We start from the raw sequence: 15,715 nt of genomic DNA, 5'->3' as shown, positions 1-15,715 counted from the left end.
GCTCTGCGTACTAGGATTCGGATTGGTCAAATTGTTAAACAAGTAAATCTTAAGAGACGTACAACACATTAACTGCATATCTCTAAAGGTTATTTAGGTGACAAGCGATTAGAGGTCAAGACGTATATCTGCCTCACATGTATTGGGGAAGATCTTCATCTGTGTATTCCCTCCTTGCGTGCCGTTATAAATCTCCATTGAGAGCGGTCCTGTGCAGACAGATACCAACACACATACATAGAGAAGCGCTTGTCTACTTCAAGGTTAAATAGCTAGGCTCTCATTCTTATCAGGTACTGTTCCCAAAACACGCAGACAATGAGTTATGAGTAAGAGTTGATTACGTAGACGAGAGGCCCTGATGACGTCCATGATCTACGCACTCACAGTAAACCTGAAAGCACATTCCAATAGCTTGATACATTTTAATTTATACTACTAATATATGGTATAACTCATAACTTTAATCAACTGAAGTATAAGAGATTTTATATTGATTAATAACTTCATTGATAATCACTCAAAAAGGATATGGAAAATATGTATGGGCCATTCTACAGAATTGGTTTTAAGAGTTGGAAACGTCTTGGGGGAAAAAAAGTATTTTTACACAAATTTGTGTATGTATGCAACTTGTATAATATCCGAGGTACACATTTGTAGTGTTGTGCAGTTAATTCTCATATTGTATTTTTGGAAAGTTTTTTAATATTTGTCCTCTCCCCAAAAATGTCACTATTGAAACATGGTAATATATAATTAAGTAAGAATAGTTATATTGATCAAATTAAGATTTTTTGATGTCTTCATAAATATATTTTTCTGTTTTATTGAAAAGCTTTCGGAGGTAAATCCATAACAATTAAGCAAAAAAGTTGATTCATTAGTTTGAATATACACTGAACCAAACACTATCATGACATCTAAAACATACTAAAGTACTACAGATTTGCATAACTATTAAAATTGTTTATTTCCCCCAAATAAAGGACTGCGTGTTACCTTTTTTCACTACCGAAACAATGAGGACATGTTGACAAAAGATGACTACCGAAAGTTCACCAAATGTTTTAGTCGTGACCATTATGATAGTGACAGATTTATGGGATAACACTCAAACAAAGATGTCACTACCGAAACCAGTGACCAGTGTTGGGGGTGTAACTCATTACAAGTAACGTAATAATATTGAGTTTTTCAAGTAACGCATTACTTTTTAATTGACAAGAAAATATCTGAGTTACTTTTTCAAGTAAGCTAAATGCCAGTTACTTTTTCCCCCCATTTATTGATTAAAAGCTCTACTGTCCCCATGTTCCCCAAGAGAAATCTTGAGTAAGATGTTACTTTAGTTCTAGAATAAATGTGAACATGCATTAATTCATCTCACTCACTAAAAAACAGATACAGTATTCCTCAAAATGAATAAAAACAGTGAAATTCAACGCAAACCTGCAATAATTAAATATGTTAAATAATACAAATATCCTTCATGCATTTAATCCCATTTTATTAATCGATGTCTTTGCTGCCGACCTTCGATGATTCAATTCATCCATACTAATAAGCAAAAATTGCTCATGGTAATCTAACATTTGTTTTCTTTTTTTTTTTTATTGCTGAAGAGTTGCCATTTTTTCTTCTGCGGTGAATTTACTTTTCTCTAAGCCTGAGGCTTTTGGTGTGAAAAGGCTTTTACATTTGCCAAAAATAGAACTTTTTATATTAAAAACAAACAAGCAAACCCTTCCCAGATTTAAAAAGTAACAAAAAAGTAACATAACACATTACTTTCCATAAAAAGTAACTATGTACCGTAATTAGTTACTTTTTTAGGGAGTAACTCAAAATTGTAATGCATTACTTTTAAAAGTAACTTTCCCCAACACTGGTACTATTTTATGGGATAACACCCAAAAAAAAACAGATGTCACTACCGAAACTTCACCAAATGGTTTCAGTCGTAACCGGTTCGGTAGTGACAATTTTATGGGATAACACCCCAAAAAAAAAGATGTCACTAACAACACTTCACCAAATGGTTTCAGTCGTAACCGGTTCGGTAGTGGCAATTTTATGGGATGACACGCAAAAAAACAGATGTCACTACCGAAACTTCACCAAATGGTTTCAGTCGTAACGGTTCGGTAGTGACAATTTTATGGGATAACACCCAAAAAAACAGATGTCACTACCGAAACTTCACCAAATGGTTTCAGTCGTAACCGGTTCGGTAGTGACAATTTTATGGGATAACACCCAAAAAAACAGATGTCACTACCGAAACTTCACCAAATGGTTTCAGTCGTAACGGTTCGGTAGTGACAATTTTATGGGATAACACCCAAAAAAAACAGATGTCACTACCGAAACTTCACCAAATGGTTTCAGTCGTAACGGTTCGGTAGTGACAATTTTATGGGATAACACCCAAAAAAAACAGATGTCACTACCGAAACTTCACCAAATGGTTTCAGTCGTAACCGGTTCGGTAGTGACAATTTTATGGGATAACACCCAAAAAAACAGATGTCACTACCGAAACTTCACCAAATGGTTTCAGTCGTAACGGTTCGGTAGTGACAATTTTATGGGATAACACCCAAAAAAACAGATGTCACTACCGAAACTTCACCAAATGGTTTCAGTCGTAACGGTTCGGTAGTGACAATTTTATGGGATAACACCCAAAAAAAACAGATGTCACTACCGAAACTTCACCAAATGGTTTCAGTCGTAACGGTTCGGTAGTGACAATTTTATGGGATAACACCCAAAAAAAACAGATGTCACTACCGAAACTTCACCAAATGGTTTCAGTCGTAACCGGTTCGGTAGTGACAATTTTATGGGATAACACCCAAAAAAACAGATGTCACTACCGAAACTTCACCAAATGGTTTCAGTCGTAACGGTTCGGTAGTGACAATTTTATGGGATAACACCCAAAAAAACAGATGTCACTACCGAAACTTCACCAAATGGTTTCAGTCGTAACGGTTCGGTAGTGACAATTTTATGGGATAACACCCAAAAAAACAGATGTCACTACCGAAACTTCACCAAATGGTTTCAGTCGTAACCGGTTCGGTAGTGACAATTTTATGGGATAACACCCCAAAAAAAAAAGATGTCACTAACAACACTTCGCCAAATGTTTCATTCGTGTCCGTTTCGGTAGTGACAATTTTATGGGATGACACGCAAAAAAACAAAGATGTCTTTTTAATTAATTTAGGGTTTTAAGGTTCGGGACAGCCACCTCACAATTGCAAGTGCCCACTAAATGATGATTTAATATATATTAAGCTCACTGATATTTTAAACATTATCGTGGGTTTCAATAGATAATAAAAGGATCTTTGTAAACATCTAAAGGCGTGTTCACACTTGGCGTCTTTTTTTTTTTAACTGCCGTCGTCCGTTTTACATTAAAATCCTATGGGGTAAACCATGTTTTTAAAAAAGTCCTGAGCGTTTTTTTTAAACGCCACCGCCGGCGTCTTTTTCTGCAGCTCAGAGCGTCTTTTCAAGTTGAAAAAAGTTTAACTTTTTGTAACTTTTCTGAAGAAAATGCCCTACGTCAAGCGCTTTTTTGACAGCTGACCAATGACAAGCGAGTAGCTAGACCTGTCGTTTCCATAACAACAAGAACCACAAGGAAAAAATGGGAAAGGTGCCGGTAGTTATACTTTTATTTTACTGTTGAACAGACATTCGCCGCCTCATTAACTTAACTCAAAACCGACGTGCAGCGCCGATCGCTTCTTGAGCCGCACATCGACACGTACACTAGCGCCGTTGCGCTTCGGCATCCCTTTTTCGAGTCCCGGCTCACAGACCTTTCCCGATCCCGTCCCCTCTCTCTCCCACTTCGCTTCTTGTCTAAATATTGTCCTATCAAAATGAGAGGCAAAAATGCTGTTGTTATTGCAACAAAAAGATGCCCTCTGCTGCAGCGCTGCTAGATTTTTTTGAAACTAAAAAAGCGCCATTTTCAACTTTTTCTTGTCAAAAAAAGACGCCAAGTGTGAACACGGCCTAAGATTTGAAATCTTTAATGCTTTTTATATGTGTTTTTGGGTTGTGGGAAAACAGTTTGTTCCAATTCTGAAGAATGGCCCACATATGAAGACCTGGGTGGATTTTTAGTTCCAAAACCCGTTGTGACTGTTGTGCTCTAATTCAGTGTTTAGTCCTGATGCATTGGTTGCGATTGTGGTTTCAGAGGAGACGCTGCTGCAGTGCACTGATCTTGCATCCTGTGTTCGACTCCTAAAACCTGAACACCTAAATACTGGCCTGGAGCTCATTCGCCGAATTCAGGAGCGTCTTGTGGCCATCCTCCAGCACTCCACTCAGGTAAATCTACTCCTATATTATTGTTTTAGGGTTTAACAAAAGCCTTCGAAGCACACATTTGACCATCTTTTTGGGCAGGACTTCCGTGTGGGATATCAGTCCAAGACTGGGCCAGACCAGGAGACAGCACAGGCCTCTAACCTGGCTAACCACACAGACACCAACAAAGAGTGAGCCCTCAAACATTTACAGAAAAAACACAACTGACTTCTGCTAAAAAGTACACAAGCTTTACCCTTTTTATGATTATTTCAGGCCCAAATCTGATGGAGGCTCTGAGTCTGGAGACTCTGATAACAACAACTACGCCGGCGAGGATCCTGGCGATGAAGCAGAGGAAGATGACGAGTATGATGATGAATACGTTCCAGAATGGCACGAGGATTATGACGAAGAAGACATAGATGATGATGACTTCTTTTCTGATGATGACGAATCTGAAAACTTAGAGAGGGACTTCAGCCCTTTTGACTAAATGATGCTGAGAGTGATACACAATGCTTACATGATGCCTGCCAGTGTAAAAGTAGACACTACGAATATCACACCCATATAAGAACGGAAAAAGGTTATGGAGATCCAGATTTTGGAGTACGTTTTTCTGTAACGTGGTCTTTGCTTCGCACTTAGCACCTACTTTGAGCCCTAGCGTAAATTCATCGTTACACCGAAAGTGGTATTTCATGTTTATTTAGGTTTATGCTGCAGTTTCAATAACTTTCGAAATTGTAACTTGGTTCATGGCTGATGAGGGTACTTTAAGTTCAATGAAGGATCTTAATTAATGATGTTATGTTGTAGAGGTATTATGTTTATGTTTTGTTATTAACAAATTACTTTTCTTGGTCAAAAATTGAAAAAGAAGGGATGTTAGAACATTAAAGAAACCCTTTTTTTTTTTTTTTTTTTTTTTTTTATATCTGGTCAACGATGTCGGCATTGTGTATTTAGTTACAGAATACCTAAAGCACTTGCCTTTATTCCATTTTAAATTCCTTTAAATGCCTTTGTATATGGCGTTAAGTTGGTGGATCAGCATTTGAATGATTGTAAGCATTTGGAAATATTTGCAAAGATTTCGAAAAGAGAAAAACATCAGCATCCGTTTTTAAGGGCTGCATGAAAAACGACTACAGTCCGTGACGAGGACGGTGCTTCAATGACCTGCTGGTTGTGTCAGGTGCCGCGATCCTACAAACTCAAAACATTTTACTTTAGCCTGTCTCATTAAGATGTAATGGCAATAAATATTTAAAGTATTGTAGCTCGTCGCATTATTTGCTAAGCAAAACATACCTTAATCGCTTTGTTCAGTTTCTTCCTTAAAACAAACAAACAACAAAAAAAAAAACGTTTTAATTCTTTTTTGGACATGTTTATGTTCACTTGTATAGAGATGGAGATATAAAATATCTTCCACAGTCCAGTTTTGAATTGAGATACCTATATATTCATATACTGTCCATCTTCTGAAATGTTTTCTCTGTTCAACTTAAAAAGAAGTTGCTCAACTTCAGCTCACAAAATAAATGCTTTTCTTCAAATTGAGTGTACATGGGTTTTTTTTATTTGTTGTTGTTTGCATCCGTGTGCAACAGTAGCCAAAGAAAAACTTTCAAAAATCAAGCAGAGAGGAGGAAACGGCACTCCATTTAATTGCTTTTAACCTTAGAAGTCATGCTTAGTGAATGTCCCCTTAGTAGTTCAGAAACCTCAGTGAGCATTAAGACTAGTGTTGCTTTTAAAAGAAAGTTACTCCATAAAAAAGTAACTAATTACATTACTTAGTTACTTTTTATGCAAAGTAATGCGTTACGTTACTTTTGCATTACTTTTTACATCTGGGCAGGGCTTGCTTGTTTGTTTTTAATATAAAAAGTTCTATTTTTGGCAAATGTAAAAGCCTTCTCACACCAAAAGCCTCAGGCTTAGAGAAACGTAAATTCACATCTGTACAGTAGACCGCAGAAGAAAAATTGTCAACTCTTCAGCAATAAAAAGGTAAACAAATGTTAGATTATCTTGAGTAATTTTTGCATATTAGTATGGATGAATTGGATCATCGAAGTTTGGCAGCAAAGACATCGATTAATAAAATGGGATTAAACACATCAAGGGTATTTGTATTTAACATTTAATTATTGCAGGTTTGCGTTGAATTTCACTGTTTTTATTCATTTTGAGGAGTACTGTATCTGTTTTTTTTAGTAAGTGAGATTTTGTTGCATGTTCACATTTATTCTAGAACTAAAGTAACATCTTACTCACAATTTCTCTCAACATGGGGACTGAAGAGCTTTTAATCAATAAATGAGGGGGGAAGGAACTGGCGTTACCCTTTTGCAAAAAGTAACTGATACTTTCTTGTCAATTAATGCGTTGCTTTGCTAGTTACTTGGAAAAAGTATTACGTAACTTGCGTTACTTGCCCTAACCCCAACACTGATTAAGACAGGATGTGTTCTAGCCTGAAAAAGCTAAGTTGAGCCAACCCTGCTGAAAAAAACAGCTAAAACCGGCCTATGATGGTTGGCTGGTCTTAGCTGTTTTAAGCTGGAAGTGGCTGGTTTTAGCTGGTGGTTTTCCAGCTTGACCAGCTAAGACCGAAAAGTGGCCGACACCCCTCTAAAACCAGTCTGCCGACTAACCAGCTTAGGCTGGTTGGCTGGTTTTAGCTGTTTTTTTCACCAGGGAAGGAGGTGTGTAATATCCTTTAAAGTGTGATATAGCTTTTCATTCGCGTTTCCATTCTTCTCACTGAGAGCGTTTACATGCACGTTTTTAAGCCGCATGTGCTTCAAGAGCCGCGGTAACCCGTTTTCTTTTACCGGAGTGAGGTCATAATCGGTGTAAGCATAAACCGGTCGGCAGAGGTAGTTTTTTCCTTTTACCCTGATTTTGGGCGGCATGTAAACGCAATAGCCCGCTTTCTGTCATCTTATCGAAGTGTGCATGTGTGATAAATGACAGGAACGCATCGTTGCAGATTTTAAGCGCATTACAGTAAAGAAATGCAGACTCTTTCATGACTCAGAAATTTATAAAAAGTGTTCTCATCTCGTGCAGCTAAACTAGAAGTGGTTCAGTCAAAGCGCTGCATTTATAACTGCATGAGAGGATAATATGAGCTGTAGTGTCACGTTGACATGTTTTATTTAAATGCAAATAAAATTTTATGCAAGCTTTATTTAACATAACAACTGACATGGAATACTCTGAGTCAGATACGCAAACTATATTTTGACGACCTGAAATCTGCCATCTTTGCCATCAGGCACTCTGCTGCAAAGTTGTTTGTGCCAATTACCCAAGCTGTAAATGTCATGTCACCAATCTCTGTGGAGCTGCAGAATATAAGTCCCAGTCCACCTACCTGATGCACTATTGTGTATATAGTGTGTATAAAGAAAAAGTACACTCCGAATACCTGAATGATGCACATAAAACAGCTGCAAGCAGTGATTACAGGGGTTCAAGCGCTTTAAGGCACTTAAGCAAATATGGCACCGCCTAAATCGATTTTTAAAAAAAGCATTTTTGGCAAATCCAGGTAATTTGCCATAGAAATGTGATATTTTTGTACGGTTTATGACTGCTATAGCGCCACATGTGGTCCGATCTCCTATGCATGCTTGTTTAGAATCACCTTTAGCATGTGCTCACCAGGTTTTATAAAGTTTTGAGTTTTCCTTTAGGCTTTTGGGTAAATTTAGCCAGGTCCCTTTTCTAAACAACCCTGTTACAGCTTGCCAAAGTACGGTGACGCATTGCTGCCGCACACTTATTTTTTTTCCCACTCAGCTATGTCGTTATAACGACATCTTTTCTCGTAAAAACGACATCTTTTCTCGTAAAAACGACATCTTTTCTCGTAAAAACGACATAATTTTCTCGTTAAAACGACATCTTTTCTCGTAATAACGAGATCTTTTCTCGTAAAAACGACATAATTTTCTCGTTAAAACGACATCTTTTTCTCGTAATAACGACATATTATGTCATACGATCTGATATGATTAATAATAACAATCATTGATTATGTTATGAGATGTTATGTTATAAGCGTTTGTCCGCGCTGCCTTTACCACAGTCCTGACATAAAGGAGGATGCACGCTGCTGGAGTTAGAATACACTAGCAGCTATATATAGAAATAAACTGTTTTAATAATTTTAATGTAATGGTTTCAGTTGTAGCGGCATGTTTATTAGGATTAATCTCCAATCTGCCCTCAGACCCAGAGGATTTAAGATGATCAGATCAAAACTGTTATTTCTGAATAATCAACTCTGAGCTTGGAATATTATTTGGATGAAAGTTTGATTTCACAGAAAATTGAAATAGGGCCTACGATTATAAAGAAATAAAATAGAAATGACAAACGGTTTGATTGTATTATGATAATAATAATTTCGTTCTGTTTCAAAAATGGACAAAATGAATGAAAAAAAAAATTAAGTTTAAAAATAACTACCTTTTAGTATTTTTGTCCGTGGGTAAAAAGAGAGCTATGCTTTAATTATAAGTGGGCGGCAATGAAAAGCCATTTTTCAACTCATGCAGAATAAATACAAATACAAAAATACAAACAAATCTAGCTTAATTTCGTTTTTCTGTTTCTCAAACAAAACGAAATAATAATAATAATAATAATAATAATAATAATTATTATAATATTAATAATAATAATCTATTATTATATTAATAATAGATTAATATAATAATCTATTATTATAATAACCTATCATTATTATTACTATAATTATTATTAGGCCTATTATTATATTTTTCTTATTATGAATTCTATTTATTTATTTCTGCTCGTATTTCGATTTGCTGTTAAATCAATCAAAAATGTGATTATTCAGAATTAATAGTTTTGATTATCTTAAATAAGATTTTATAATAAAAAAATAATACGCCTAATAATAATAAGCACAATAACAATTTGAGTTATTTGAGTTATTAATATTAATAATAATATTATAATAATAAGCATAATAACAATTTGAGTAGGCTACAATTTGAGTAGCCTATTATTATTATTATTATTTCATTTTGTTTGAGAAACGGAAAAACGAAAAGCTTGATTCTTCGTATTTTTGTTCATGGGTAAAACACATGAGCTTATTGCTTGAATATTAATTTAACATGCCTGGGCTGTCTTGATACTTAGTATGATTATATACACAGTATACATTATTTATTATATATTATTAAATTTTATCTTTAGCTGAATCAAGCCACGAATCCGGTTTTTCATCTGGATTATACTGTGGAAATATGCTGCGCTGGCTCTGAGTGTAAGCACAATGGTTACAGATAATGAACTCACACGGGAAAGACTGTACATTACTACCTACCTCTTGTTGGATTTATACGAATTAAATAAACACAATTTTGTTTTCGATTCTTTTATTGAAGTAGACCTTTCAAGCTGCATAGAGAGACATAAATTGCGAGAGCGCACCCTGTATTTTTACAAAGGCAATTTGTAACGTTTTGTTGTTATTGTGGAAGTACATAAAATAAAGCAGACATTTATATTTCTTTGCTCTGTAATCACAATGTAAGGGATCGCGCTGGTACCGCCGACCCGAGAAGTGCAGTGCGCTTTATATATGAGACTTGCAAAGAAACGTTATTGTGACTAATTTGCAGAGCGGTACATCAGACGAACATTATTCTGCATGATGGGACAGACCGTAAAGACAGGCTGAGTCGAAAAGTGGCTTTTCCGGGCTGCTCACGCACAAATATTAAGCACTCTTTTCATGAACAAAAATCTGAATGGCTTTATTTATTTATTTTCATTTTTTAAACAGAACGAAATCATCATAATCATAACACGATCAAACCGTGTGTCATTTTTTAAATTTATTTTCTGATACTATTTAAATTTTTTGTAAAATCAAACTTTCATCCAAATAATATTCCAAGCTCAGAGTCAGAAATAACACTTTTGATCTGATCATCTTAAATCCTCTGGGTCTAAGGGCAAATTAGTATGGAGATTAATCCTAATAAACAGCTGCTACAATTGAAACCATTACATTAAAATGATTAAAACAGTGTATTTCTATATAACTCCAGCAGCGTGCATCCTCCTTTAGGTCAGGACTGTGGCGAAGGCAGCGCGGACAAACGCTTAGCTCCCTCACATAACATAATCATATCATCTATAACAGGAACATCAGATCGTTTTTATGACATATTATGTCGTTATTACGAGAAAAAGATGTCGTTTTAACGAGAAAAGATGTCGTTTTAACGAGAAAATTATGTCGTTTTTACGAGAAAAGATGTCGTTTTAACGAGAAAATTATGTCGTTTTTACGAGAAAAGATGTCGTTTTTACGAGAAAAGATCTCGTTATAACGACATAGCTGAGTGGGAAAAAAAATAAGTGTGCGGCAGCAATGCGTCACCGTACCAAAGGGTAAATTTCTTTTTTTTTTTTATTTACCTAGAGCAGGAGTTCTCAACTCTGGCCCGCGAGGTCCATTTTCCTGCAGTTTAGCTCCAACCCTAATCAAACACACCTGAACAAGCTAATCAAGCTCTTCATTACTAGAAAGTTACAGGCAGGTGCGTTTGATCAAGGTTGGAGGTAAACTCTGTAGGAAAGTGGACCTCGAGGGCCAGAGTTGAGAACCTCTGACCTAGAGAGTCCTGAGAATTGTACTGTTTTTTTTCCCAGATTGAGTGGAAAACTACAAAATAACTACTCAGACCAAGGCACTCGAAAATCTTCTTAAGAATAAAAAGCCTTTATTCACATGGCTTAACAATTAAAAACAGATAACATGCACCGACGCGTTGCGGCTAACTTGCCTTCATCAGGGTGTAAGTTTACAAACACACTCAGAGTCAATTTATAGTCATATGTTACATATATTTTTTTTTTTCCATTTGAATTGTTATAAACTCCTTTATTGGGTAGGATTATAATTGTAAAAAGTATGTCTCTGTGCTGTCTTGATACCTAATCAGGTGACCATGTCATGTGATTAATTGATTGTTTAAATGGACTCTGAGTGTGTTTGTAAACTTACACCCTGATGAAGGCAAGTTAGCCGCAACGCGTCGGTGCATGTTATCTGTTTTTAATTGTTAAGCCATGTGAATAAAGGCTTTTTATTCTTAAGAAGATTTTCGAGTGCCTTGGTCTGAGTAGTTTTTTTGAAGATTTGTAAAGATTCCCGCGACCAAAGAGCACCGATTTAAAGACTTTACACCCCAGCAGCATTTTGCATATTTTTTTGGATTTGAGTGGAAAACTAGTTAGCAAAAGTAGGGTTTTTTTTACATTTCAATCATTTAACATTGATTAAATGATTGGCAGCAGTGGTTTTAGATGCAAAGTTGTCCAGAATGAAAAGTTCTATCATAATGATATGAATATTGTATGTGCTGGCCTTGGGGGGAAAAAAAAAAAAAAAAAAAAAAAAAAACCATTCCCTTTAACTCAAATCAGAACCATTTTTTCTGATTGGGTCATGTTTCACAGAGACCGAAGTGGGTAAAACTAGGATGACACCTGTTAGTCACTATAGTAGGTATTTGATTGGACATAACACCAATCGAGCTCCCCAAACCCCAAGTGATCAAGGTCATGAAAGCAAAACTAGTCAAAGAACAAAACCAAAAGGGTTCACATGCTTTCAAGTTTATTTACTTAATATACAAACACTTTGCATACTTAATACTCCTCTTCATCCTCCACACCTTCCTCAGTGGAATCGGCACCAACCTCCTCATAGTCCTTCTCCAGGGCAGCCATATCCTCTCGGGCCTCAGAGAACTCGCCTTCCTCCATCCCTTCACCCACATACCAGTGCACAAAAGCCCTCTTCGCATACATGAGGTCAAACTTGTGGTCCAATCTGCCCCACGCCTCCGCAATAGCAGTGGTGTTACTCAGCATGCAGACGGCCCTCTGCACCTTGGCCAGATCCCCTCCCGGGACGACAGTGGGCGGCTGGTAGTTAATTCCCACCTTGAACCCTGTGGGACACCAGTCTACGAACTGGATGGAGCGCCGCGTCTTGATGTTGGCTATAGCGGCGTTCACATCTTTCGGAACCACATCACCACGGTATAGCAAACAGCAAGCCATGTATTTTCCACGGCGAGGGTCGCACTTCACCATCTGGTTTGCCGGCTCAAAACAGGCGTTGGTGATCTCCGGTACGGAGAGCTGCTCGTGGTAAGCCTTCTCCGCTGAAATAATGGGAGAGTAGGTAACCAACGGGAAGTGGATACGGGGGTATGGGACCAGGTTGGTCTGAAACTCAGTGAGGTCTACATTCAAGGCTCCATCAAAGCGTAGAGATGCTGTGATGGAGGATACGATCTGTGCAATGAGCCTGTTCAGGTTGGTGTAGGAAGGACGCTCGATATCGAGGTTTCGCTTGCAGATGTCAAAGATGGCTTCGTTGTCCACCATGAAGGAGCAGTCAGAGTGCTCAAGAGTAGTGTGGGTAGTAAGGATGGAGTTGTAGGGTTCAACCACAGCAGTGCTGACTTGCGGGGCTGGATATACAGAGAATTCCAGCTTTGACTTTTTGCCGTAGTCAACAGATAGTCGCTCCATCAGTAGAGATGTGAAACCAGAGCCCGTTCCACCACCAAAGCTGTGAAAGATCAGGAACCCCTGGAGACCGGTGCACTGGTCCGCCTAGAGAGAGAAACCAGAAGGAAAAGGGAGGGGAGAAGTCAGATCCAGACAGGAATTCTGCAAGAGACTAAAGCAGGGCTGGACAACTTCGGTCCTGGAAGGCCGTCCCAACCCTGATCAAACACACCAATCAGGTGTCTTCAGGAGTACTAGAGGGCTACAGGCAAGTGTGTTTTATCTGGGTTGACTCTGAAGAGACACAGACCCTCCAGGAATGAGTTTGCCCATGCCTGATTTAGCTCCTACTCTAATCAAACAGGTAAACAAGCTTAGCAGCTTCAAGATCACTAGAAAGTTATAAGTAGGTGTGTTTGATTTGGGTTGAAGCTAAACTCTGCAGGACAGTGGCCGTCCAGGACAGACATTGCCCAGCCATGCTTTAAAGCAGGGGTTTTCAACTCTGGCCCATGGGATCCATTTTCCTGCAGAGTTCAGCTCCCCAAGTCAAACACACCTGAAGTTAGAAAACGTGAAGTTAATCAAGGTCTTTAGGATCACTAGAAAGTTACAGGCAGAGGAGTTTGGATCAAGGTTGGGCCTAAACTCTGCAGGAAAATAGATCTCTCAGGCCAGAGTTGAGAACCCCTGCTTTAAAGGGTCACTACACTCTTGAATGTTCCCCATTGCCATTCCCTAAAGAACTTGGTGAACATTTAATGAAGAACCTTTCCCCACTCTAAATGAGCCTTTTGCACAATGTAGAGTCATGCATGTTAAAGGAGTGTCAATGAACTGTAGATGGCAATCAATGGTTTGCACCTGCATCACAATTTGGTCAGTTACCTGGATGCATGGCCACACTCAAAATGTAAACAACAGCATTGACTGCACGGTTAATGTACTGCTTAATACTACGTTCTGCTAATTTATACAGTCTAAACAACAGAACAAAAGTTTTTGACAAAGTTTTAGTTTAAAAACTAGGTGGTGAAGATACATACCAGCAGCATTAAGATATTAGCCTAATATTTAGTCACATACCTGACTGGAAACAACAACAAAACATTAATGTTGTCAAGATACTGTCCTGGAAATCCTGGTTCAGTTTGGCCAGCTACAAACACCCATTGTTCCTCAGTTTTTTAGCGTGCAGTCTATAATACTATGGTTTTTCCAACCAATTAGTACAGCCAAAAACGTGACAATAATTGAACATTTTAAGGGAGACACTGCACACAAAAACACTCCCCCTCCTTTTTTTTAACACTATTCACCTGCAGTGTCTTCACCTTAGCAATAATCAGCAAATTATCCAAGTTTCATTTGCTTGAGTGGCATAGTTTACATTTAGTGCCACCAATATGGCTGATTGATAAAGTGTCATTAAAACATTATATTGAGAACCTTTATCAAGTGTAAACTCACCATTTTGCGCATCCGGTCAAGCACGGAGTCTACAATCTCTTTGCCGATGGTATAGTGACCACGAGCGTAATTATTGGCTGCGTCCTCCTTGCCACTGATGAGCTGCTCAGGGTGGTACAGCTGTCGATAGTGTCCATTTCGGATCTCATCTGCATTTCAAATGAGGGGAGTTACAGTAGAAGTACAAGAACAACATTCTTTAAGATAAAGAGCCTGACTAGGGGGGTCTGTCTTACCAACAACTGTCGGCTCCAGATCAATGAAAACCGCACGAGGAACGTACTTCCCAGCACCGGTTTCACTGAAGAAAGTGCCAAAGGAAGAATCAGCCAGTGTACTGCCATCACCAACAATGGTTCCATCCGGCTGGAAGCCGTGCTCCAAACAGTACAGCTCCCAGCAGGAGTTACCCATCTGGATACCTGCTTGACCAATATGTATAGAGATACACTCCCTCTGGTTTAACAAGACAAAACACACACAAGTCACAAATGCACTGAAGCACTTAAATTGTGTCGCTAATATAATCCGGTGAACATGACTATCAATAATCTTACCATTTTGCTCAAGTACTAGTAAGCAGGAACTAATTCAAAGCCTTTAAAACCTGGAAATACAAAAGACACATTCAAGCAACCCTTATCTCCTAAAGTTAGCGTATTACCAGCTCTAAAAGACACCACCTCACCTCTACAGCAATGTCAAAACACTCACCTGATACTGCTTTATACTGATCTCAAATTAGAAGGGTGTGGCTCTTAATGAACTCCACCCACCTGAGATAAAAGCCCTGTGGATTCAAAACAGAACGAGCTTTACTAGACATAAAAATATCTTTATTCTGGTTTAAAAAAAAAGTGTTTGAAGTAACACTACAAGCAAATTCTCAAAGGGCTAGTTAAATTTAATATTTAGGTTGCTAAGTATTGTATGGGTTAAAATGACCAATTTTTCTTTTATGCCAAAATTCATTAGGATATTAAGTGAAGATCATGTTCCATGAAGATATTTTGTAAATCTCCTACCGTAAATATGTCAAAACTTAATTTTTGATTAATAATATGCATCGCTAAAAACTTTAATTGGACAACTTTAAAGATTATTTTCTCAATAGTTATTTTTTATTTTTTTTGGCACCCTCAGATTTTAGTTTTCAAATAGTTGTATCTCAGCCAAATAATGTCCTATACCAACAAACCATACATCAATTATTTTAATCAGATGATGTATAAACCTCAGTTTAAAAAAACTGACACTTATGACTGGTTTTGTGGTCCAAGGTCACATTTTTGTTTTGCAGGACAAAAAA

At 37.6% G+C, this 15,715-nt stretch overlaps 2 protein-coding genes across 2 annotated transcripts in view; one reads left to right on the top strand and one right to left on the bottom strand.

The window, feature by feature from the left end:
• The window catches only part of LOC141325950 (cullin-9-like), a 55,578-nt gene extending 49,672 nt beyond the window's left edge, over window positions 1-5,906 (top strand). Inside the window, exons 33-35 of the mRNA XM_073834669.1 lie at window positions 4,229-4,362; window positions 4,441-4,532; window positions 4,618-5,906. Coding sequence (XP_073690770.1) covers window positions 4,229-4,362; window positions 4,441-4,532; window positions 4,618-4,837 — 446 coding nt within the window. The 3' untranslated portion in view covers window positions 4,838-5,906. The remainder of the gene's footprint in view (window positions 1-4,228; window positions 4,363-4,440; window positions 4,533-4,617) is intronic.
• A 6,157-nt stretch (window positions 5,907-12,063) lies between these two features.
• tuba4l (tubulin, alpha 4 like) lies at window positions 12,064-14,862 on the bottom strand. Its single transcript, XM_073834248.1, has 3 exons — window positions 14,643-14,862; window positions 14,407-14,555; window positions 12,064-13,041 (listed from the first exon to the last, which is right to left on the bottom strand). The coding sequence occupies exons 1-3, from the start codon at window positions 14,818-14,820 to the stop codon at window positions 12,064-12,066; spliced, it is 1,305 nt and encodes a 434-aa protein (XP_073690349.1). The 5' UTR covers window positions 14,821-14,862.
• Between the last annotated feature and the right edge of the window lie 853 nt (window positions 14,863-15,715).

The sequence above is a fragment of the Garra rufa genome, chromosome 2 (genome assembly GCF_049309525.1).
Source record: "Garra rufa chromosome 2, GarRuf1.0, whole genome shotgun sequence".
Taxonomy (NCBI): Eukaryota; Metazoa; Chordata; class Actinopteri; order Cypriniformes; family Cyprinidae; genus Garra; species Garra rufa.
Note: the sequence above shows the minus strand (reverse complement) of the source record. Positions and strands in the feature narration are given on the sequence as shown.